The sequence below is a fragment of the Brachyhypopomus gauderio genome, chromosome 3 (assembly GCF_052324685.1).
Source record: "Brachyhypopomus gauderio isolate BG-103 chromosome 3, BGAUD_0.2, whole genome shotgun sequence".
In the NCBI taxonomy this organism is placed as follows: domain Eukaryota; kingdom Metazoa; phylum Chordata; class Actinopteri; order Gymnotiformes; family Hypopomidae; genus Brachyhypopomus; species Brachyhypopomus gauderio.
In genome coordinates, this window is record NC_135213.1 from 27,470,090 (window position 1) to 27,496,934 (window position 26,845).

General features: G+C 40.3%; 1 protein-coding gene across 2 annotated transcripts in view; it reads left to right on the forward strand.

The window, feature by feature from the left end:
• The first annotated feature begins 11,194 nt into the window (after nucleotides 1-11,194).
• The window catches only part of npffr2a (neuropeptide FF receptor 2a), a 45,979-nt gene continuing 30,328 nt past the window's right edge, over nucleotides 11,195-26,845 (forward strand). The window contains exons 1-2 of one of the 2 annotated variants that reach the window (XM_077000852.1): nucleotides 11,195-11,579; nucleotides 12,629-12,966. In XM_077000852.1, coding sequence (XP_076856967.1) covers nucleotides 12,636-12,966 — 331 coding nt within the window. In that variant the 5' untranslated portion in view covers nucleotides 11,195-11,579; nucleotides 12,629-12,635. The remainder of the gene's footprint in view (nucleotides 11,580-12,628; nucleotides 12,967-26,845) is intronic. The other variant, XM_077000853.1, reaches the window with a different exon arrangement.

Below are 26,845 nucleotides of genomic sequence, written 5' to 3' on the forward strand. Positions count from 1 at the left end.
CAAATGCTCAGGTGCCTGGCATCCTCTAACCCAGCCTCCTGGTCCGACCAGCTCCTTTGGGCGGAATATGCCCACAACAACTTATGGCACTCTGGCATTGGCATGTCGCCCTTCAAGTGCCTCTACGGTTACACGTCTCCTGTGTTCACCGACCAGGAAAAGGAGGTGGCTGTTTCAAGGGCTTGCGCCTTGGTACAGTGGTGCCAGTTGGCAAGGCGCAAGGCCCATAAGGCTCTGTTTTGTTTATCGCCGTAACACAGACAAGCACCATCTTCCTGACTTGCCCTTCCACCTGGAGCAACGTGTCTGGTTGTCCACCAAGGACGTCCCGGTCCGGGGTGGCACCACGAAGCTAGCCCCTCGCTGCTTGGGGCCCTTCAAAGTGGAGAAACGTATTTCTGCAATGACAGTCATTTCTGCAATGACAAAAACATTGATCGATTCGTTGGAAGGAAACAACCACTTTGTTGGGGTCATGGATTACATTGCTCTGTTATAACTACGTTTTAATCAAATGTCATATGCTGGTGGGACAAAATGCCCCTGTCCCAAAGTGCACAACTGTGTTTCAAGGAGCAACATTGCTGTATTTTTCAAATTCACCCAAGGGTATTGCTGAATCACACACACACACACACACACCTAGAAATGAATGCAATGTTTAATGGAGAGTTGACCTTGTATGGCAGACAGAGTCGAGTGCCAAGATCTGCCTGGGTCCAACAACACACACAAATGCCTGAAATTCAGGAACATGAAGTTCCATCTTTCTAAGAAAAACTCATGTCCTTTGCACCTTTGGCTGACATATATGATGGAAGATTAAATGTTAATATAGCACATACAATAGTTTAATTCTTGTATGTCTAAATCACCTATGCTCGTCATCATTACAAATATGCAAGGGCAGGACAGTCATATTAGAGGCTATGAGTCACATTTTAACAGATGTACTCCAAATCAATGAAAGAAGTAGACCCAGGCCGAGTGCCTTTTGGGGACCCTGTTGAATTGAGACTGGAGGTGAAGAACTCAAACACTTAGAGAACATGAAGTGATATGTTTGTCTTACTAAGAACATGAACCCAATGTCCAAATGTATTTTTTGAGTTATAATGATTAAACACAAGGAAAGTGAACAGGGAGAAGTTTTGCCACATTAAAATAATAATAAAACATTAAAAATACAACTCTGGTCTAGGAAATATATACGGTATATAGTAATTCTCCAGTTGAAAATCTTTATTTCTTACATAGTGGAATGCATTGAGAACAAAATAACAAAAATGAAGAATGTAAATCAAAATTATTATCCCATGGAGGTCTGGATTTGGAATCATACTCAAAATCAAAGTGGACAATCAAATGACAGGTTTATCCAACTTCAGTGGAAATTCCTCAAGACCAGTTAAAATGAGACTCAGTAGTGTGTGTGGCCTCCAAATCCAGACCTCTGAGCATTCATTATTTACTAGAACAAATTGGTAACGATCAGTCAGGTAGGATTTGAACCAGGAGAGTGCTTGATCTCTTATGCCAATGAGTGTCTCCAGCCTATCCAGTATAATGTTGTGCTATCCAGTATAATGTTGTGCTCACTTAGTTTTCTATGGGCTTGAATTATATATATATTTTTAATTCATTTAATTATTTAATTCAATGAATTCCTCATTTTCACACAAGCATATAATAAAGGAATATTTCAATTCACCAGTTACTTAGGTTGTAACCTGTGTGAATTCAAAAGGTTCTTGTCACACATTTTGGAGCTTGCTTGACAGAGTAGTATGAGAACTTTGTCTCACAGGGTCAAGCTACACAGTTAGGTGCCCAGATTATAAGTGTGGGATTATAAGTGTGGGCTGTGCCTGTTGCAAATTCTCTTGTATTAAGTTACCTGGTGCTTTTGCTATTAAAAGGTAATATGCTTCAGGGCTTTGTTAGTGTTTGACCAGCCAATCTCTTACCAATGGTATTCTTTGGTACAAACAAACTTTAATACCCAAAACATCACATAGTTCATGTTTATTGCATAGCATAAATGTGTTGCTCTGATCAATCAGATGCCTAGATCAAGAGGCACTGCTTCAAGATACTGTGTTGCATAGTCCACTAGGACTAACACAAAGAAATGTGCTTGTGCACTCCTCTGCAGCTGTCTCTGCATTACTTCTCAAACACAAATAGCTGGCCAAGATTCTTCAGAGACCAGGAAGAAGCCCTCTACAGAGTGTCCAGTCGATTCATTGTAAGATTGCCTTCTGGTGCAGCCCATCACAGTCTAGGTGGGAGTCCACTGGAAACTGTTGTGATATTGAGCTGCACCTCCAATGAGTAGTGACAGCAAGTGAATTTCTCAACTGTTTGGAGGCCAGCCGCATGCAGTGGCACCAGTCAAAACAGCTCGATATATTTCTCTGGGTTACCCTGACATATCACCTTTGCAGCATTGTCAAAAGTGGCTGTGGGGGTGGGGTGGCAGGACCTGATAGGACTTGCTATAGGAGCCCATTGGGGCCCATAGGAGCCCATAGGAGCTGCTCCCTCTGCAAGTCGAGGAGCAGCAAGTAAAGACACTGGCAAAGGCAAAACAATAGAAATAACAGTGAAGGGTGGCACAGGAACAGTTATACAGCTTAACAGAGCTAAATGATGTAGGTATTCTGTGTGAGAAGCTCCTCAAACTACTTGAGCATACTAAAGGATGACACTGAGCCCACGAGACAGGAGGGACAAAAGCAGGAAGTGGCATAGGCATTAAAATAGAGTTCATACAATTTTATATCCTAAAAATATATTTAGAGAAGTAAGAAAAATTGCAAAATTTACATATATCCTGTTCACAAATCCACTATATTTGTGTGACCAGATTTACAAATTCACTGCAAGAAAATCTAAATTCACACATATAGAGCAGTTGTAAATTGTAGGTTCAGTAAAGGAAAATGCACGAACACATGATTTGTTGTAAACAGTCATTAAATGTTCTTTTACAAACTGAAACACTTAAGCATTTCAAATCATATACACAGTGAGGACAACAGATGGCAACATAATGCAGATTTCATTAGGAAAAGTGAAACAGATAGGTAGATTTGGAGAGAGAAAGCGCAAGCAATCTAGCATCAATTAAGAGGGGCACGTTGATATAATGAAATATAATTATTCTGTGCTGATATCAAAAGCTTATTTGAGAGTTAATTTGACTTTTTTGACCTTCTGCTCTCTAATGTTCCTTTGCGACTTCTATTGATGGCTCCTTTGAATTTCCATGTGTTGGTTATATCATCAGGTGTGAGCTCACACAGATATGTGGCAGACCTTTGAGCTGCATTTGATGTGAACTCATTTGTCATGTCTCATTTACTCTGTCAAATCATACCTGACCACTATTTAACTTATTGATAAATGGACATGTGCAAAGCAGGGACAGCATGTGTTAAATGGTCATTTATAGCCAGCTATTTTTGGTCTTCCTCGTTATGTCTCACTCATCTTACAAAAGGTGATTGCTTTTTATAGACATACCAATTGTAAGATATTACTGTAAAATATCCATAACAAAATGCTTATTTTGTTATGAACATTAAAGACATCACACCTCCCATTGTGCCTCCTGCTGCTTCCATGACATCACGGAAACATGCAAAATAATAATTTAAATGAACAAAGTGTTTGGATAAAATATGTTTCAAAGATATAGTAATCAGTTCACTATGTGTACAAGCCCATTCAAGTAATTTCTAGTTAAATGCCTGTAACAATTAAATCTAACATAAGGTATAGGTGTATACGTCTATCAAATTGCTACAAAGTAAATCCATAACACAAAAAAGCAGAATTCAGAGGACAATTTTTCCTCAGTTGGGCAGGCTTTTATTTTTTTTCCTAAATTACATGCCATTAAAAATGACATGCACCTTCCTTTCAGGATATAAATGAAAAAAGCAGACAAATGACACAACAGAATGTGTTAACTAGAGGACAATTTAATGAACCCTGTTACACTTTCACTTCATGCTTTGTTTGGTAGGGTAAGGAGCCCCCCCCCACCATTAATGGTACTCTGTATAGTAGCAAAGATGTCCATTAGAGCACAAAGTTACAGATCTCTGAAAGAAATTACTTATGGATGTCCCTTAGGAGACATTCAATCTTTCAGTAGTTGATGCTCTGGTCATATAAATACAAGAGTAAGAAAGTCTTAGAACTTTACTAGGGTGGTCTTGTTTTAGCCTCAGGCCTAGATCTAACTTAATGATAACTCCCTTATGTCACCCTAAATGTGTATTTATTTTCTATTCAGTTACCATGGTTATAATTAGTGCACCAGTGTCATATTCTCTGGTAAATTCACCTGTGTTTAAGGTGAAGGCCAATCAAAATCAACATGAGACAATACATGGTAATACCCAAGGACAGAAACATATCAAAATAACCCCAGTTACAATTTCAATGACACTGTCTTATCCTTATACTCTTAGACCTTAGTGCTGCTTTCAAAACCATGGAAAACAACATTCAACTGGATAGGCTGGAGACACTCATTGGCATAAGAGGTCAAATGCTCTCCTGGTTCAAATCCTATATAACAGATCGATACCAATTTGTCCTTGTAAATAATGAATGCTCAGAACGCACAAAGGTAAAATATGGTGTCCCACAAGGATCTGTATTGGGCCCTATATTATTATCATTATCTTACTCCCAAAATTGAGAACTGCATCCAGAAAATAAAAAACTGGATGGCATCCAGTTTTCTTCTTCTAAATTCCGATAAGACTGAGGTGATACTTATTGGGCCCAAAGCTGCAAGAAGCAATTGCTCTAATATTCCACTTACCCTAAATGTTTTTTTTAGTAACACCTAAATCTACCATAAAAAGTTAAGGTGTCAATACTAATTTTGATCTTTCATTTGACACACATATGCAATGTCAAGTTGACTTTTGCCATTTATGTAATATTTCCAAGCTGACATTTACTTTCATTATCAGATGCAGAGAAACTGGTCCACACTTTTGTCTCATCAAGACTTGATTAAATTGATTAAACAGGTGAGTCTCAAGCCTAGATTTAAAGATTGGAACTGTGTCTGAATCTCAGATTGGAGCTGGAAGACAGTTCCATAACTGAGGGGTCTTCAGGGGTGTAGTGGGGGGGGATGCGGGGGGACGCCATCTTGGATTTCTTAAAAAATAAATGTGTCCAAAAGCTACCATTTAATTACTATTTGGATAAAGGTTTATTAATTGCCATCAACATCAAATATTCTACTGCTGGCTGACAAAATGTCCTGCTTCTAGCTATTCTCCAGACATGCATGGGAGTTAATAGTAGTAAAATGAGCTGCTTATGATCAATCCCATCTTTTCTTTGTTTATCTCTCTAATTGTTATGGTGACTGGCCTTGGCGAGAGAAAGTTGAGTTCCCCCCTTGAATCTTTCTTCCTCTCAAGGTTTCTTCCTCGTGCTCTTAATTAAGGAGTTTTTTCCTTGCCACTGTCGCCCTTGGCTTGCTCACAGGGGGCTTAGACTCAGACACTTGTAAAGCTGCTTTGTGACAAAAACTGTTGTAAAGAGCGCTATATAAATACATTTTGTGGTTAGGCTCTTAAAAAAGCACTGTAATCTGGCACAAAAACAATTCCTGTTTTTGTCAGTCTGGGTAACTTTACCTGGGGCTAGAGAGGTAAGTAGGCTTAAATATACTTACCTCTCTAGCCCCAGGTAAAGATACGCCTGGGTAGTGTGGCCCCTCTGATCAGGCTTCAATCTTTACCTTAGTATTCTCACTGAGTATTCTCACTGCTGAGCTGACTATAGAATTAATTTCTCTTTCTCTCTCTCTCTCTCTCTCTCTCTCTCTCTCTCTCTCTCACACACACACACACACACACACACAGAGAGAGAGAGAGAGAGAGAGAGAGTTTGAAGCATCCCTATATTACATGCTTAAACAGTAGGCCTATATGATTCAAATGGTAATGCTCATGCAGAGTAAGGATACCTATCTACAATTTTGGGGCCCAGCAGAGGCAATTCAGACTGGCAATGTTCAATACTGCTGCTATATGGCTGAACAGGTATAGTGGAGCTCATCTGATGGAGTAGATAGGACATTTTGGTAACATTACTGAAGGTCACTGTTTAGAATTCTACTATACTCACATAAATCCTTAATGACAACTGACATAAACAAAAATTGTTCCATGCATCAGCTGACATAAAGGCTGATTTTGCCAACTTTGATGTCATGCTGACATAACTATGTCCGATGGCAATTTTTTAATGACATTAGGGTGTGTCATAACACTAAGTGGGCAGAAATGACATTGGCCATTATGACAACTGACAGCTCCACATTTGTTTGATATGTCAATGTGACATAATACTGATATGACACAGTTTGTCAAGTGAGAAGAAGTTTGTGAATAATGTGAGTCTCCAACAGAAACACTAAATGAAAATGTATAAAGTTTGTGGATGAATGAAGTTTGCTTAGTTTGCGGAGAACTGTTAGCTGTGTTTAAGGATTACAATTTGAATCACTATTACGAGAGTAAGCACGCAGAGAAATGCAAGAACTTGACTGATACAGAACCGGCATGGGCGTCTGGAGATTTCCTTGCGATACTGCAAAGGCAGCAAGGATTTTTTACAGAGCTGCACTCATCAAGGGATGCAGCAGTCAGGACCAGCTTTGTGATATCCCACTATATCATTATCCCACTATATATAAGCAGTAAGACATTCTCTAATGGGGAGTTTGTCCAAGGATGTTTGGTGGTCTTTGCAATGCTAATTTGGACTGAGGAAAAGTAAGCGTTTGCAAATGTATCCCCCTTTTGGCGAACCACGACAAAATGGATTGAGGGGAATTTGAACATTCAGCTGCAAAACAAAGCAGATATTTACTTTTTTTGTCTTGGCTGTGGACGAGAGCTGTGATGATACAGCCCAGTTTCTGATCTTTGTATGTGAAGGTGTGATGATAGGTGTAGGTGTGTTCTGCATGTTTATCGGCCATATGTTTTTCTGTTGGGTGTGATTCAATGTGCATGCGTTCATCCGTCTCACCTGTGTCTCGTCTTGTCAATGTCATTCCAGACACTTGGGGCTTATTTATTTTACGACATCTGTCAATGTCGTCAATGCTGCTAATCTTTGTTGAGTCCAGCTACGTGTTTGTGAGAAGTGTTAAATGTTCTAAAAACACAAACTGCACAGCTCAAATAGCAATAAAAGCTATTTTGTACATGCATGCCTGTCTCAGCATCCTGCCTCTCTCGCTAACCATGACAGTATCATTGTAATGTTTCATTTAGTGTTTATTTTATTAGGATATAGTATATATAGTGTGTACCAAGTACAGTAGAACCCTGGAACTCGACTGCCTCAGTACTCAACGATCACATGCCGCTAGTTGGCGTTAGTTGCCGTTGTTGTTTAATGGGTTTTAAACCATTTTGAAGCTGTGCTCAAAGCTTTTACTGTATTTTTGTTGTTTTTTGTGGTTTTTGTACTGTTAGGCGATCATAGACAAGTATGAAAAAGGCATTCGTGTGACGGACTTAGCATTGGAATTCAACTTGATGGATGAGAACGGATTAAAGAGTGTTCAGTTATTTCTTATGGGGACAATTGATTCGGAACTTGACTGCATCATTTCTCGACGCTCCTTCTGGAACGAAATGGCATCGAGTTCCGGAATTCTACTGTAAAATGATGGCCTTGGCAGTTGCAGAAGATTATGTTATTACTGAGGCCAACACTGAGTAGTTGAGTGGAATCTGGGAACAATGCAGGCAATTAATTGCGTAATCGAGGGGTCTCACAGAACACGACCAACATGACAGTCCACTTAGACTACTGTTAAACCTTACCTCAGAGAGTAAGGAGAAGCAGTTCCCTATTCTGTGTGACAGATTGCTTCAATCTCATGTAGAGAACCCATTCTTAATTTGCCCTGTACATAATGGTGCTTGATTGCATGAAACATTTGGATCACTGAATCAAAGGTGACTTCTTGGGAGAAGATTCCAAAACTTCACTTGAGATCTGTAGAGCACTCTGAGACACAGTAAGTATTTCACAGTATTTATTACCACAGTAAGAAATAATGCTGAATTGATGAGCAGTGTGGCCAAATGATCAACTGCACTCTGCCTCAAAGCAAACTTCAATAGGAGGAGCTGCTAATTTGCTAGTCTACATTCCAGATTATCGTGCACAAGTCTGCTACATACGTTTGCTTCCTCCTGCTTCATTTCATTTTGTATGAAACATGCACACCTTCTCCAAATGGTTGTGGTGTGTTTGAATACTCTACCTTACCATTTCAAACACAGGGTCCATTGCTGTTTTGACATCTTTGCTCTGTGTAAATTGGTGGAATTTGCAGAAATCTTGAATATGCAGTTGTACCGCCTTACCAAGAGGATGATAGAGTGTTCACTTAAATGCCAATTAGGCCTACATTATTGGTTTTAATTCTTCATCCCTTACATTAATTATGCAGTTTGCTACTAACAGTGATAAATGCAAAGTCATGTGGAGCTGGCCTTTTTACTTTAAACTCTAATGTGCTAATTAACTGTTAATTAATTATCTGTATGATTTGCAGTTTTTTACCACCTCATTCTCTTGCCGTTGGCCCCGACACCCTCCCTCTCGGTCCTCTCGCGGCACCCTGTGGACGCTCCCCTGTGGTGGAAGCCGCAGGAGCTTGTGCAGGCTCCTGCCACGACACCGAATGTTGTATAGTCCTTTTCGGCGCCACCACTGGGGGCACACACTAGGGTTAGGCTCCCTGGGAGTGCTTGTAGTTCTCCTATGCACCACTGGGGGTACTCGGTGGACCCATGGCTGGGCCACACCACTCGGGGGCACTCATTGTTTCCAGGCCCGAACCCTGACCTCTAAGGAGGAGCCTCAGGGGGCTGGTCGGGTGCCTCCCCCTCAGTGTCCATCTCCTCCCTCTCGCCCTCCCTCGAGGAGCCGTAGGTCAAGATGCTCACGCCCTCGGCATTACTGGCCTTTGGGCACTCCATACTCCACCCCTCCGAGGGGAAAAGGGAAAACTACTCAGAGTATTCTGACGGTGGGGGGGCTGGTGTCTTCCTTTCCGTTGCACTCGGATTCTAATGAAAATTCCGACAGGGGAGGGCTGTCACCTTCCTCCCCATAAAACTCTGTTTCGGCCTAGTGTAACGAGGGGGGGCGAACCCTCCTTATCCTCCGAGTCCTCGCTCCCAAAGTCATACTCAGGTGGGGTTGGAGTCATAACTCCACTGCAGAGCGCTATTGGTTTCTCTGTGAATCTAGGCATCTCGTCCTTCACTGGCCCTGAGGAGGAGTCCCTCACTGGCTGGTGGGGTTGATTCATCCAGGCCTCTTGAGCGAGGTCAAAGTAGAACTCTGCCACCTTCTCCTTAGCCTCGCGAGTGCATCTAAGCAGACCCACGCAGATGGGGTCTGTTTCCAGCTCTGAGGTTGTAGTGGGCACGTTGCCGAGGTCCACAGGGGAAGGTCAGAGGTCTCGGGCCAATGTGAATCTCCTCTCTTGAACGCTGCATTCTCACACTTAGACACTAGACTACATATACAACAAATGTGATTCAAACAGAATTGAGGTCAGTAGTTTATAACAGTAATATAAATTATATATATATATATATATATATATATATATATATTGAGTCCCCCCCTTTCACAGGTGTAACACCAGTGTAGGCAAAATTAGGGGGGGAGGGGTGCATTTCGTAAAACGCACCCCCCTGTAACTCAGTCTCTGCTGATCCAAGCTCAAAATCACTTTAGAATTATATAGTTGAGACCAATTCATGTTGACTCCATGAGTTTCATGAATATAACACCAGAATTAAGAAGGGGTGCTATTTATGGCAGGCCACCTGCCGCGAAATGCACGCCCTCTTGTAACTCAGTCTCTGCTGATCCAAGCTCAAAATCACTTTAGAATGAATTTAGAATTGTAGCCATATAGACACAAAAACCAGTTTTACAGATGAAACACCCTAACTTTAATATAAAAAGTGCATGTCAGTTGGAAAATACTGAATAATAATTTTATAATTATCTCAATATTAACAGGATGCACTGCCAGGCATCGTCATTACATCAATCAATCAATCAATCAATCAATCAAATTTTATTTATATAGCGCTTTTTACAACAGTTTTTGTCACAAAGCAGCTTTACAAGTGCCGAGTCCTAGCCCCCAGTGAGCAAGCCAACATGGGTTTTCTAACAGACTGAAAGAGGCACACAGTATGTGTGGAACGCAGAACTCTATCCATGCCTTAACTGCAGCTGTTGTTGATGCTGTCAATCAATCAAAACATTATTTACTTAATTCTTGAATATGTTAATGCTTTGCAAAATCATTCCAAAATCACTACCTTTTGGTAGTCACAGCGCTGAAACCATTGTTTTTTGTACATATTTTTTTCCAACGTAACATTATGCGCAGCTAAATTTTTCCCGTGTAATCATATCCGCGGTTTTTATCACCGCTGACTGAAATGTATGATCTTTTTCTCTACTTATTTTTAGCGATATAGAAGCAGATTGTATCCGTTCTCTTAAGAAAGCCCTACAGCGCGCGTTCCCGAGAAGGGGATGCGTCTCACGGCGCGGGTGCTCTACCGGTACTACAGACACGCTCTCTATGAGAGTCACAGTCTATCTCAAAGCAGTGGCTGACGTATTTTTATAAACACAAAGAGCATAGATGATCATATACAAAATCAACTTTAGGAAACACAAAGATTTTCAAAATACGTTTGACATTGCTGGATCAACTGCAAAAAGAAAAGGTTCATTACATCTTGTATCTATGCCATACATTTTTTTGGCAAAGCTTCCTTTCAAAATGTTTTAAAGCCCATCTCCAACATAAAATAAACCTTTTGTTAAAATAACGACACCGCCCCACAATATATTGGTCACTAGTGCCCCCTATTGGAAAACCAATTCGCCCAATCCTTTCAGGTAGTGAAAGTATTCAGCACCGGGTTTATTAGCTTGTTAATTTACGGGGTTAAAACGTCTGTAGACTTTAGACAGATAACTAAACGCTATAGTCCATGGACAGTTAGCTCAAACCACGTACTTTTAAATTTGGTCTTGAAAGCAAATGTCCCCTTCCCTAAGACTGGCCGCATCATTTGTCGCAGGCGTAACCTCAAGCACAGGCGTGTTCGTTACTATGATCCGTCTTCGCTGTGAAGAGCGCATCATCATTTCTCCCGTCCACAGTCTGTGTCACTCCTGCTTGTGCGTTTTCGAAGAAGCGTGAAGCTTTCGGCTTCAAAACTTTTGGAGACTGAAAATTATGGCATTATTTTTGTATTTTTTCGTCTTTTTTTACAAACGTGTAGTTTTTGAAACTACACAACCAACACCTATATAATGTTTTTGTTAGGGCGTGTTTTAAATTCTACATTGGTTCTCCGGAACATCGTACGTTTATAAGGTGTGGGCTTTTGTTCATTTTATATATTCGCTGATTTTATCAAGTTACCACTTCTGTGCTGGAGTTTCAGAGACGATTAAAGGTAAGAATTATGCACATGGGGAATGTTCTAAATGAATGCATACTAGTGGGTTGTTGCACGAAGTTGTCAAAGCTGCCAACTGACCAAGAAATGGGTTTCTTAACTTTAACATTACATACGTACACGAAATAACTGCAAACAAAACTTTAAGCCAATAGTTCTGAGAATGTAGCTGCAAATACATACCCATTAGAACATCTATTGTGATCAAATGTTAGTCATGATTTATATTAAAATAAGATATTTCTTCATTCAATCGTTCATTCATTCGTTTTGCGTTTCGTACCTTTGGGTAATAATTGTCCACTTGGCATTCTTATAAACTAGTCATACTCGCCGTTTTCGAGACTGAAAGAGACAGTGGTGAAGACTTCGTTCCACATATAGATTTAACTCACTATTTATATTTCCTATTTTTTCTGTATGTGGACGCATCTGGTATAGTACAATAACACATACGCATAGCTGATGGTGTTATGCGAGATTAAAATACTAACAAATTGACTATCTAGACCCCAAAGTCTGAAAGATTGCAGAGGTGAATAGAAACTTCTATAGGCCTAATATAACATTAGCATAGCAGGACGCATACAAGATGTGAGCAGCAACCATTTCAATTAGGACTTGAGAACAATGTACAGTTTCTGTTACTAAGAAAAAACAGAAAATGTACTAATTTGAATTGTGGCTAAGAGATTTGACTAATTCATACAAGGTCTGCAGAGACAGGCATGCAGAGAGCTTTCCAGATGCGTAGCCTATATTAAAGTAACATCAGCAAAGTAACTGAGAAGTGGACATAAAAGTCCTCATCAAGATTTTGCTCAGGCTTCCTGGATTGTATTGATTCCACTAATTTTACCTGACTTGCACTAATTAGAAAATCCAGCAAGCTTGAGTAAAATGCTGCGAAGGAGTTTTACTTTCTGAACCTGAAATGTCCACCTCTGGTAACATCAGCATCAACAGCATCAAATCAGCATCACGAGACAGATCATCCATACCAGAAAACATAAAACTGTTCACTCACTTAAGTTCTTCTCCTCCAGATTAAAAATGAACAGTGGAATGGAGCTGAACTTCTCCTTAACAGATGATGAAAACTGGACTTTACCTAATGTAACTGAAGAGTATGCTGTTCCCCGGAGCAACGTCACATATGTTGGATTTTACTTGCACCAGCCTTCAGTAGCTGCTATCTTCATAGTGTCTTACCTACTCATATTTTTGGTTTGTATGGTTGGCAATGGAGTGGTGTGCTTTATTGTCTTAAGGAGCAAGAACATGCGTACTGTCACCAATCTGTTTATCCTCAACCTTGCTGTCAGTGACCTCCTCGTTGGGATTTTTTGCATGCCAACAACTCTTCTTGACAACATCATTACAGGTCAGTGCAATTTCATTACAGGCCTTGTTTACTACATCATTACAGGTCAGTGCTCTACATTAATTCATTTTCAGCTAGAAGATCATCATTTGTCAATGTTTGAGGTTCCATTGAAAAAAAAAGGAAATGCTTTGAATATTAAACCCGAATGGGCTCAACAAAGTGGTCCCTCACAGCATTGATTGTTGACTGTGCATGTTGACTGTGTGTGTTGACTGTGTTATTCAGTGTCAGGACATTCTTGGCCTTCAGTTCTTTGAACTGTTCCATTTACATTTACATTTATGGCATTTAGCAGACGCTCTTATCCAGAGCGACTTACAAAAGTGCTATTTATGATTTATGGGGGCTGTGGATCCCGGTAGAGAGTATGCTGTGCGCAATTGGCTGCCGCTTCTCGCCGGTGTGTGATTGGTTGTCTGTAACGTAGCTGTGTTAACAATTGTAAAGCACCTTGGGTATCTAGATAAGGCGCTATATAAATTGAAACATTCATTCATTCATTCATTCATTCATGATTCTATTTGATTCTTTAATGAAATATTTATGAATAAATTGAAATAATTAATAAATGGATTTAAAGTCATAGTTTAAAATCTACTTCTGATGAGGAAAATGCATAGACCAGTGTTTATCAACCTAGTCCATGAACAGTGATGTCAGTAACGCGTTACTTACCACTTTTTTCGGTAACGAGTAATATAACGCGCTACTATTTCCAGTCCAGTAATCAGATTAAAGTTACTTATCCAAATAACTGTGCGTTACTATTTATATTTTCCCTAGTAAAATATATATTTTTGCTTTCTTCTTGGCTCAGTTCTACTTTTGCGTCTGACTGTAGCGCTCGACTCCGCACGCTGCGCGCGACCCTGTGAGAGCGCGAGCACGTTTTACAAGTCATTCTGTGCAGTGTCCTCCTGTAACGATATGTGGTAGTGTAAAGAAACTCCCCTCAAAAACAGGGGAAGGAACATTTACCTGACCAATTTTAATGTTGCTTTGTGTTCCACGTTTGAAAAGTGCTGGAATTTTGACTAACGTCGCCTACTTTAAAATGCTTGAAATTGTAATGGTATTTCGTTTCACAAGTTTCCCGAAACGTTCGTAGCGCTAAGTAGCCTACTTCTTAACCTCGTACGTTTCATACGAGGTTACGAAGTACTTGGCGCTACGAACGTTTCGGGAAACCCACCCCAGTTCGCTTGTATTACGTTTACAAATAAATTTACAAATAATACTGCGCAGCTACACAAATGTAATGTCAGGAGATACTGTAGCGACTCCTACTCCTCACGGCGAGTCTTGCCCTTTAAGTGACACTGGGGGGCGGAGCCTGCGCGCGCCAGGGTTGCGTTATCAATAAAGTTTCCCTCCTCGGGATTTTTGGATTAAGCAGTTTCTGCCTCGGTTACCGAACCTGCTTCAATACATTGTTACTGTTAAAAATGCACTTCCAATAAAGTGAGTATTGGAAAAATTTATTTTGCTGCTGAATGTAACTACTAAAGTAACTTGTAATCTAACGTAGTTACTTTTAAAATCAAGTAATATGTAACGTAACTAAGTTACTTTTAAAAGGAGTAATCAGTAATCGGATTACTTTCTCAAGGTAACTTAGCCATCACTGTCCATGAAACACCACACAGTCAACATTTTTGTTCTGTTCACCTCTTACATGGCTTGATATGTTATTGAATGTTTTAAAAACCTGGTTCTGGTATCATTTGGGAGCCAGGTAAGAGCAAAAACACCTATTGGGTTCCAGGAACTAGGTTTAGAAACAATGACACAGAGACAGACAGACATAAATTTCAAGATGGTTCATACGATTCACTGATAGTTAGGGCCAGGTTAATGCTTGTTAAAACTGGATAAGTCAGTACTCAAGTGTATAGGTATATACCGGTAAGCATTCCAGAGTTTGCTTTAGATAACCTCAATTACGTTACAGTTAATTGAGTTACGTCCAGTTAGTTACATTTGAGATTTTTCTAATTACAAATCCGGCCATATCCAATGTCTTGACTTTGTTGTACTTAGATTTGAACAATTTATTTGCAAACACTGATTCCCAAGGAATAAGAATAGGAGAAAAGAACTTGAATAGCCGGTGCTTCTCACTAGTGGGCTATTAAGATTGGAATCAACATGAGATCATTTTGGGTCAATGACTAGACGTTAGAGGTTTGTACTGATCATGAATTCTTCTGCTGCAGCTGCTATGGTGAAGGTTACAGTCTGTTTGGTAAACCTTATGAAACTTTCGATTTGTCAACCATTTCATATTCCTCATGATTTTTACATGAAAGTGTCATGGCAATGAAGGGTTACTAAATACAGACCGTTTGCTTCAGTATAAAAATACATTCATATTTTAAATATTTTAATATTTTAAGCAACACACTAGCACTCATAATCCCCCATTTTAGTACAACATAATTATTTGACCCTTCAACTCAGAAGTAATTTCTTTTTGGCATTGTTCAGGAGTGCAAGTCTTGTTTCCTTGGACTTACTGTTGTCTGATTGTCACGGTACAGCCCCTGGCCCCTCCCTTTGGGTGTGTGTAAGTGTAGTCTACTTCTAGTTATGTCCATATGTGTATTTCTTTGGGTGTTGTCCTATGTGCATGTGTTCATCCATCTCACCTGTGGCTCGTCTCGTCACCACTTGGGTCTTGTTTAGTTTATCTGTTTAATGAGCGCTCACGCAATATCCCATGCTCGTCTTTGTCTGAGTCTGCACATTTGTGTGTTCAATGTTCGTTATGCGCTATCCTCGCATTCGAAACCAATTAAATGTTTACGTGTTCCATTCATACTCGTCTGCATCCTGCCTTCCTCACACATTACAGAAAGACGAGAATAAAGAATGCCTGGCTACAAGCAAGGTGCAAAAGGAGGAACAGAAGAGGCACAGAAGTTGTGTAGAGGCACAGAAGAGATTATATCGCTCAGCACCGGAGTGATGGGTTCGACCCCTCCTGAATAAGAGTTCAGGGAGGAAGATTCGGAGGACAAGGAGGGTCCACCCTCCTCGGTTTTCTGAGAGGAGACCCAGGACTATCAGGATCAAGAAGGCAGACCCCCTCCGTGTACTCAAGAGTCCACCGAGCGGTATGGTGAGGAAGACAGCCCCCCTCTGTCTATTCATTTAGAGTCCACTGAGTGGTATGGGGAGGAAACTAGTCCCCCTCCGTCTGTGTTCTAGTAAGATCTAGACTATGGTGAGGGGAAAGATATCAGTCAGGCGCCATCCGAGTACTTGGCTGAGACAGTGAGGTGCTAGGGCTGGGTTTCCAGTTCTACTCCTTGGTGGAGGAGGAGGAGGAGGAGGAGAGTGACTTCCAGACAGAGGAACTGTCAGAGGAATGCTCTCCCGCCTGGTCGCCGGGAGAAGCGGGGGCGCCCGGGAAATTTCCTCCCGTTTTTCTCGTGCCTGAATTTTTGTCTGTCCCTGTGTTTCTCCCTACCTTTCATGATTCATGTGCCTGTGTGTATTTTTGTGACTGTCCCATGGATGTCTAACGTTTTTTCCCCTGTCTTCCCATGGAGGGTATGCTAAGCTGTGTCGTGGCTGTGTTGGTAACTTAGAAATATTTATATACAAAACCACATGGTAACACTTTACATTAGGTGTTGATTAACATGAAGTAATGCATCAGTTAACATGAACAACACATGAAGTAACAAATTAAAAATAATTTTAAGTAAACATGCAATAGTTGCATTAGTTAATTTGCACGTTTTTGAAGTGCAGAGTAATGAACTTTAAGGGATGTATTTGATTACATGATGAAGAGTTACAGTACTACATTAATTGTTAACCAATATTAAGTAAACATGTAGCAACCCCATTTGTTCATGTTTTTGCTTTTTACTCACATGTGGCAGTGATACAAAATGTATGATACAGAATATATGAGTGATTCTCATACATACATAAATGCTGTAATGTCACAAGCAGTGGTAGCTACTAAATTGTTTTATTTACTCACTTCCATTGACTAATGTAATGTTTTGTCCACTGTATTTTTAAGCGATAACATATTTACTTCTGCCTGCTGCTTCTCCCTCAGCTCCATTCACTCATTGATGTTTTGTTGCTTGTTGGGGTTTTATTGTGTGATCTTACTGAGGTGGATTAGCTCAGTTTTTGGCTCTTTGTTGCTTGCACCTCCCATTTTGGAGCTTTAGTGTTTTAGTTTGGAGCAAAAGGGAATAAAACGCTTAAAACAGTATCAACATACTTCAGTTCCTATGCTGATAGATTCTGGATATTTCCAAGTTACCCATTACTTATGTATGTGAATCAGTACAATGTAATATATTCCTTTAAGGTCGCACCAATATGTTACATTCTGATGTATGTTAGACATGCTTCTTTCAAGAAGGAATTGCACATACCATTCTCCACACTGCAATCATGCACTCACCTAACAGTTTTTTCTTACTTTCTGTCTTGCAAATGTGTGTGACACTTTTAGCAAGTCATCATGCATTTAGAAATTGTAAAAATTAACAGAAAACATAATATGCTTTTTGATTTTTGAGATTCCATGCTTAAAGTCTCACGGAAGACAACATTCAAGACTATTCTCTGTCCTGGCTCCAAGATGGTGGAACGATCTTCCATTAGCTGCTCGGACTGCAGAGTCTCTTGCTGTCTTCAAATGAAGACTGAAGTCTCACCTGTTTGTTAAGTACTTAAATGAGCACTAACTCAGCAGACAGCAGTTGTTGTCCTTGTTCTTAAATTGTATGCTCATCTGTCTATGGTTATTTGTGCTTCTTGGTATAAATTTAATTCCTGTTTAAGTGAGCCTGTTTAATCGAAATACTAGCTAATGACATTGATTCCTGTAGTTTAGTAGTAGGCCCTAGTCTAGTTTAAGGGTGTCTTGAATCCTGGCTTATCTGTGCTACTATCAAGGATGAATTATGTGAACAGATGCAAAGCACTTTGTAAGTTGCTCTGGATAAGAGCCCCTGCTAAATGCCCTTAAGGTAAATATAAATGTAATTATTTATGCAAAACTAACATCTATTAAACATTACTAAACATTTATAAGGTCTTGTTCAGTGAATTGAATATACTTGATGTAAAGTGAAAACCAAAAAAGTTTTAGCAATGCATTACTAACATCTATTAAACATTACTAAACATTTCAAATGCTTTTTGTTTAATGCACTTGATGCAATTAGTAAGGTACACCACGCTTTATTGCTATAATCTGAAAGCATTACTCAATGTTAAATAATAAGCAATTGTTTACTTTAACTACAAAGTAGAAATACAGAAACATGTAGAACTAACAAGGTTTTTACCTTTGACCATATTTTCAGTCATTTAACAAAACTGTAAAACTGTACTATGAATGTATTTTCAATCCAACTCTGCAATGGAAGCAGTCTGTGTAGTTGTGCTGCGGTCTACCCTGTATTTTTGAAAATATCTGGTCATTGTATTTCCTTTCATATATAAGGCCAGCACATTTTCATATCTTCGGATCACCTCGACAGGGTCACCAACTACAGAAAAAAGAACACAAAGACAATGACAACAACATGAAAGCATGGCGTCAATAACATGAAAGCATGGATCCATCCTGCCTTGTATCAGCGGTTCAGGCTGGCACATTTTAGGCCCATTAATACCAATTGTATCGTTTCAACACCACAACACCACAGCCTACCTGAATACTGTTGCTGACCATGTCCATCCCTTTATGACCACAGTGTACCCATCTTCTGATGGCTACTTCCAGCAGGATAATGCGACATGTCACTAAGTGTGAATCATCTCAGACTGGTTTCTTGAACACGACAATGAGTTCACTGTACTCGATTGGCCTCCACAATACCATATCTTAATCCAATAGATTATCTTTTGGATGTGGTGGAACAGGAGATTCACATCATGTATGTGCAGCCAACAAATCTGCAGCAACTGCGTGATGCTATTATGTCAATATGGACCAGACTCTGAGGAATGTTTCCAGTACCTTGTTGAATCTATGCTATGAAGGATTAAGGCATTTCTGAAGGCAAAAGGGGGTCCAACCCTGTACTAGCAAGGTGTACCTAATAAAGTGACCAGTGAGTGTATAGGCACATACACTATACACCAAGTTTGGGGTCACCTAGACAATTTTGTGTTTTCCCTGAGATCTCATACTTTTATTTATCAAATGAGTTGCAAAATGAATAGAAATATAGTCCAGACATTGACAAGGTAGAAATGTTTTTTTTTATTTGAAATAATTTTCTACTTTAAACTTTGCTTTCGTCAAAGAATGCTCCCTTAGCAGCAATTACAGCATTGCTGACCTTTGGCATTCTAGCTGTTAATTTGCTGAGGTAATCTGGAGAAATTTCACCCCATGCTTCCAGAAGCCACTCCCACAAGTTTGATTGGGTTAATGGGCACTTTTTTCGTACCATACGGTCAAGCTGCTCCCACAACAGCTCAATGGGGTTGAGATCTGGTGATTGCGCTGGCCACTCCATTACCGATAAAACACCAGCTGCCTGCTTCTTCTCTAAATAGTTTGTGCATAATTTGGAGGTGTGCTCTGGGTCATTGTCCTGTTGCAGGATGAAATTGGCTCCAATCAAGCGCTGTCCACAGGGTATGGCATGCTGTTGCAAAATGGAGTGATAGCCTTCCTTATTCAAAATCCCTTTTACCTTGTTCAAATCTCCCACTTTACCAGCACCAAAGCAACCCCAGACCATCACATTACCTCCACCATGTTTGACAGATGGTGTCAGGCACTCTTCCAGCACCTTTTCAGTTGTTTTGCATCTCACAAGTGTTCGTCTGTGTGATCCAAACACCTCAAACTTTGATTCATCTGTCCATAACACTTTTTTCCAATCTTCTCTGTCCAATGTCTGTGTTCTTTTGCCCATATTAATCTTTTTATTTTATTAGCCAGATATGGCTTTTTCTTTGCCACTCTGCCCTGAAGGCCAGCATCCCGGAGTCGCCTCTTCACTGTAAACGTTGACACTGGCGTTTTGCGGGTACTATTTAATGAAGCTGCCAGTTGAGAACCTGTGAGGCGTCGATTTCTCAAACTGGAGACTCTAATGTAATTTAGTCATTACTTGGGTAGCACGCATATGAGCCATTTTAATATAGATTAATCTAGATTAATTTCAAGATTTCAGTGAGATTAATCTAGATTTTAAAAATTAATCTATGCCCACCCCTAGTTATAATGTAGTTCTCCTGTAATTCGTGTTGGTAGGGGTTTACAGAACAAAAAGTCTTCGTGCGACATGCCCTCATACTCATATCGCACATAAACGAGCAAGTTGGCTAAATCTGTGACATCTATGGATTCATCTAACTGCAGTGAGAAGCATTTACTCATTTCAATGTTTGTCTGACGTTGTCCGCCATTTCATCAATTCTGCGAGTGACTGTGTCGTTTGAAAGAGGCACCAGGTCGAGCTGTTTAGCGACATTTTCTCCGCACATAATACGAGTCATCCCTTTTGCCAACGGTAAACAAAAGTTCCTCACCAATTGTGTGGGGCTTACCCGCTTTAGCAATTTGCAAACTAGCATGGTAGGAGGCTTCCTGTGCCTTGGAGACTGGGGTTGCTGTATTCTTTATTGTGTATTTCTGAATTTCAGGACTTGTCATAATTCTGTTTTAATAAAAAAATGTTTTGTGTAAAAAAAAAAAAAAAAACTCAAAGCATCTTTTATTTTCCGAGCTCATTTGGCGTACCACCGCGGGGTGCTCCACAGTTTGAGAACCACTGTATTAGATGATCACTCAGACTGCCTTATTTTCTAATGGGTTTATCCTTCATTTCTATACTCGTTATATAAGGTATATTCAAGACCTTATAAATGTTAAGTAATGTTTAATGAATGTTAGTAATGCATTACTAAAACATTGGTTTTCACTTTACATCAAGTACATTCAATTCACTGAACAAGACCTTATAAATGTTTAGTAATGTTTAATATATGTTAGTTTTGCATAAATCATTACATTTATATTTACCTTTAGGGCATTTAGCAGGCGCTCTTATCCACAGCGACTTACCAAGTGCTTTGCATCTGTTCACATAATTCATCCTTGATAGTAGCACAGAGAGGCCAGGATTCAAGACACCCTTGAATCAGACAACAGGAATCAATGTCAATGTCATTACCTATTTTGATTGAACAGGCTCACTTAAACCAAGAAGCACAAATAACCATAGACATACAGTTTAAGAACAAGTGCTACCTGCCAAGTTAGTGCTCATTTAAGTACTCAACAAACAGGTACTGTTGGTATATACAGTATTACATTGTACTGATTGTGACGGGCGGGGGTGAGCAACAAAAAGGAAGCGATCACGCCAAGTCTCAGGGAAAAAGGATGGTTTAATAGAAAGTGTGCAAACCTAAAACCCGTGCACTATCTCCAAATTAAGGATATAATGACCAGTGGTCAACTGGTACAAAGACAAGACATATATAGGCAAACAAACGACCCTCAGGTGAGACAGATCACGGGCTCCGCCCACCTGAGGGACGCACATGACGTCACCAAACAACAACAACAACAACAACAGCCGCTGTGGACAGAGGCGGCCGGTAGGGGGCCGCCTCACCGTGACACTAATTCACATACTACTTGGAAATATCCAGAATCTGAAGTGTGTCCATACTGTTTTTAGCTTTTTATTCCCTTTTGCTCCAAACTAAAACACTAAAGCCCCAAAACGCGAGGTGCGAGCAACAAAGAGTCAAAACAGGAGCCAATCCACCTCAGTAAGATAACACAATAAAACCCCAACAAGCAACAAAACGTCAATGAGTGAATGGAGCTGAGGGAGAAGCAGTAGGCAGAAGTAAATGTGTTATTGCTTAAAAATAAAAATGTTTAAAACATTGGACAAAACATTACATCAGTCAATGGAAGTAAGTAAATAAAACAAGTTAGTAGCTACCACTGCTTAAGTGTCATTACAGCCCATTAAGCCTTTATGTATGTATGAGAATCACTGGTTTCTCATACATTCTGTATCACTGCCACATGTGAGTAAAAAGGCAAGAACATGAACTTAAGGGGTTGCAACATGTTTACTTAATATTGGTTAAGAATAATGAAGTACTGTAGTTCTTCATCATGTAATCAAACACATCCCTTAATGTTCATTACTCTGCACTTCAAAAACGTGCAAATTAACGAATGCAATTATTACGTTTACTTAAAATTAGTTATTGTTAATTTGTTACTTCATGTGTTGTTCATGTTAACTAACATGTTCACGTTAGTCTGCACTTAGTCTGCACTTCATACAAACACAATATTGATTAATGCAGCGTCCCAAGGATGACGCATTACGATAACAAGATGGGTGCAACAAATAAGCGGAAAGATAAATATATCAACATGAACAGACGCAGACTACACATACACACGCCCGAGGGGAGGGTTGGTTAAACATGCCACACTCAACGCATGCAACAAGTGAATCAGACATGATGAAAATTAATGTGCTGGCTGATGGAATTCTTAGCTTCAGTTAAATTCTACACCGATAAGTATTTGAGGATGGAATAACATGCAGTTTTGGAGAGATGGAGTGTTACAAAGTTTAGGAGGATCTGCACCTATAAGGCTCTCCACCCATGGTTGAGTTTCATAGTAAGATCAGAGATGTTCAAAAGTCGTAAAATACAAATCCAAGTCAAGCGTCTTTAGGCTGGAGTCCAAGTCAAATCATGTGTCTTTTGGCTAGAGTCCAAGTCAAGTTTCAAGTCAATAAGTCAAGGTCAAGAGGCTTTTTATTGTCATTACATCTGAGTATAGGTACACAGTGTAATGAAATTTCGTTCCTCTGGAACCGTGGTGCAACACAAATGAACAATACAACAGATGACATAAAGTGCAGCAGGGTAACAATACAATGTGCAAAATGTGCAGCATGGGATAATTTCACAACAAAAACACTACAATAAATACAACAGACCAGAGACAATTGACAGACATGACGTGTGACAGACGTGTAGTGCTGGTACACTTCAATCTAGTGTGAGTGGTGTCAGAGATGGGTGACATACTGTGACATATGGAACATACATGAACACAGCGGTTCTGAGGTAGAGTTAGTAGATCCTGTGGGAGAGCAGCAAATATTTCTGGTGGGGATGGAGACATTTCAGTTATTGTATGCTGTGTGTGTGTATGCTGTGTGTGTGTGAGTGTGTGGGTGGGTGGAAGGTGGGGTTCAGTGCAGTCTTTTTGTGCTTGTGTGGGGTCAGATCAGTGTTGGTGTGTGTCAGTTTCGTCTCTGAGAGTTGAGGAGCCTGACTGCCTGGTGGACGAAGCTGTTGAAGAGTCTGGAAGTGGAGGCTTGGATGCTTCTGTATCTTTTGCCGGACGGCATAAGAGTGAAGAGACCGTGTGATGGGTGGGATGGGTCTTCCACAATGCTGGTGGCTTCGCGGATGCGGCGTGTGGTGTACCAGGATAATCTTAGGAACAGGAGGTGTAAAATAACTATTTTACATATTACCTTGTAGTGTTGTCACGATACTAAGAATTACAACTTCAATACGATACTTTAAAAAGTATTGAAATTCGATACGATTTTCGATACCAAAGTCAGATACTGTGCTCATTTCCGTTTTAAAGGCTTTTTATTTGTTTTTTATAAACAAACAAATGAATATTGTATTTTGTTTCACAAATGTCAAATAAATAAAAGGTGTAGTCCCTACCACATTAAAACAGTAAAATAAATAATTGCACATTAATATAAATTAACATAAATAATAGTAGTGCACTCTGGAATTCACATTTAGAAGTTAAAAAAGGCTAGTGCAAAAAGTGTATTTTAAGTATACTTTAAACAACTTTAACTCTTTAAGTAACTAAAACTTCAGTATTAGAGTTCAGTATTCATAGATGATTGATCCATTGTAGTACGGTCACTCTTTTTTTCTCCCTGTATGCTGTCGCACTTACGGCTCTTAAACCAAGAATATGACATTTGCTAGGATACCATAATCGGACACATAATTTTGTATGCTATAATACTAGAAATGGGAATAATCACCAACCTCTTGGAATGTTTTGTACAAATATGCGTGCCTTCAGGTGTTTGGCCAGATTCGTTGTGTTAAGCTAGGTTTAAACTTTCGCGAGTGACCGTAGCGCGCGAGTCCGCACACCTTGTCCGCGTGCTTGAAAATGCTTGAAACAAATATGTGTCTGACTGAACCGTTCTCTTGTGTTACGTTAACAAATACGAGCCTCTTGTAATTCCAGGACGAAACATGAGAGAACGCGAAGACGTTAAAATTGGGCGTTTTGAAAATAAACAACCATTAAATAATGTGATAAAAAAGCGAATTATTTCGAGTATATGTATAAATATTTAACTAAAGTTTAATGTGCTGGGAAATATTGAAATGGACCTTGAAAGTGACGTACAAGTGCTTTAATTCCACCTTGTTGGTGTATGAACCCTACAAACATGACTGTTCATTGCGCTGCGGCGCGCGCTAAGTTACAAAATTCTAGAGGTGCACGACCTCGCGAATTGACAGCGCGCGAGGCTACCGCGATTACATCATTTTCGCCGCGCGGACCCTCGCGCTGCTCGCGGCGCGTCAAGTATAAACCAGGCTTTAGCGCCCTTCGTTGAAATGTTCCGAAAGCACTGCCTGCAAACTGGCTTGTTCATGTCCTTCAGTTTTCCATCTGTATCTGCTTCGAATACAAAGTATTTCCACACAGCACTTCTGCTGCTTTGTTTAATTAAGACGAGCTGCGAACACACTGCGTTTGTTTTAGCTGCCATTTCAGCATTACCAACTGTTCTGTGCATTACGGCACCTTGGGTGGGTCAAACGAAAGCGCATTTTATGTAAAAAGAATCGATTGGCTCCTTTGGTTGGTACAGCTTTAAAGCACCGTTTGCAGACCGGTTTTGATGTGTCCACGGGGTTGCCATGACTGTCTGAAATGTATGCAAATAATTCCATATTTCGCTTAGTGCGTGTAGTTTTTCAACAAGCTGAGGACAGTCCGCAATATTGCTTGTATTATCAGCCATCGTACACCGTTTCTTCTTATTCTGCAGAGAGGAGGCAAGCGCTGCACTGCTGTACGCGCACACTGCCCCCGTGTGGCACTCTTTGGAAATACTGCTCTTAAAAAAAAAAAAAAACGCACTTAGTCCTATAGCACCGATACTAAGCAAACGGGGTATAGTACCGTTTTTAGTGACGAAGTATCGCGATACTACTCTAGTATCGGTATACCGTGCAACACTATTACCTTGGTAGTTCCTATTGTCGGCTGTCCCCCATTATCGGTCACTTCCATGTTTGTAATGTAAGTTCCCATCATGGAATGAAATTAAAACTTTATTTTGGCAAAAAATCACATCTGAAAACTATTTAAAGTGGAGGAAATATGTATTTGATCCCCCACTGATTTTGAAAGTTTGTGACAAATAATTAAAGAGTCTATGATTTTTATGGTAGCTTCATTTTTACACTGAGAAATGGACTATCAAAAAGAAAATCTAGAAAATGAAATAATATTGAAAATGAAATTATCTAGAAAATAAAATAACACTTGTTTGATGTTGGCTTATTTCAGTAGTGTCTCGTGTATGGTTATTTCCCTTCTTCTGGTGTATGTAGCTATGTTTGTTCTCTCTATCTTTATATTATGTAGTCTTCATAGTATGTTCGTCAGATTACATTATGGTTGTCAGGTCCTGCACTCCCCAGTCTCGACTATGTTCTGTTCCCGACCTTGCCTTTGCCTAGCCCTTCTGCTACCTCTGTTCTGATTTTTGGATTTTGACCTCTGTCTGTGTATTCGAATACGTTCGCTGGATTGTCCTATATTTTATTAAAACCTGCACATGGATCCAATCAGCCTCATGAGTCTGTAGCATTACAAAATACTTCGCCTTCTATGGATCCAGCAGGTTTGTCTCCTCTCCTGACAGCCATTCAATCTCAGGGTAGGTTGTTGGTCACGACCAACTCCTCCATCAACTGAGCAAGACGGTGGAGGCATTGACTCAGGTCATTCAAGGACTACCCTTACCTGCTGCCTCCACTCCCGCGCCTGAAAACCCTGCGCCTCCTCCGGTTGCGGAACCGCTTCCCAGTATCACCCCCTCAGTACGTATGGCTGTTCCTGAAAAATATGATGGTTCTCCTGGTTTCTGTCAAGGGTTTCTCCTTAAATGTACCCTATTCTTCCAAGTATTAGTGGCGGCTTTTCCCACAGATGTATCGAAAGTCGCCTTCGTTATATCTCTCCTCACTGGGAGAGCCTTACAGTGGGCAACCGCGGTATAGAGCGATACTGACCCTGTGGCACAGACCTTTGTTTCTTTTGTGAGGTATTTTACGGAGGTATTTGATCACTCTAGTACTGGAGACTATCTGGGGGAGCAACTGCTTCAGTTAAAGCAGGGGGAGTTTCCGGCTACCGAACATTCCCTGAGGTTTCGTACTCTCTCGGCTGTCACGGGTTGGGATGAAAAAGCCCTTGCCATCTACCGTAGGAGTTTGAATGACCCTCTGAAATCAGAATTGGCATGTAAAGATGAGGACGTCTCCCTCAAGGAATTAATTCGACTATCAGTCAAGCTGGATAATCTCATTCGATCCCGAAGGAGGACTACGAGGTTAGTTCATCCCACACCAGTTCCCCCGACTCCCCCATCTCAACCAGAGCCCATGGGAGTAGGACGCGCACGCCTAACTTTAGAGGAACGACAGCGTCGTATCCGGGAGACTCTCTGTTTGTACTGTGGAATTGTTGGACATTTTAAGGTTGAGTGTCTTGCCATATGTAGGTACCATGCTAAACCAGCAGGTGGCA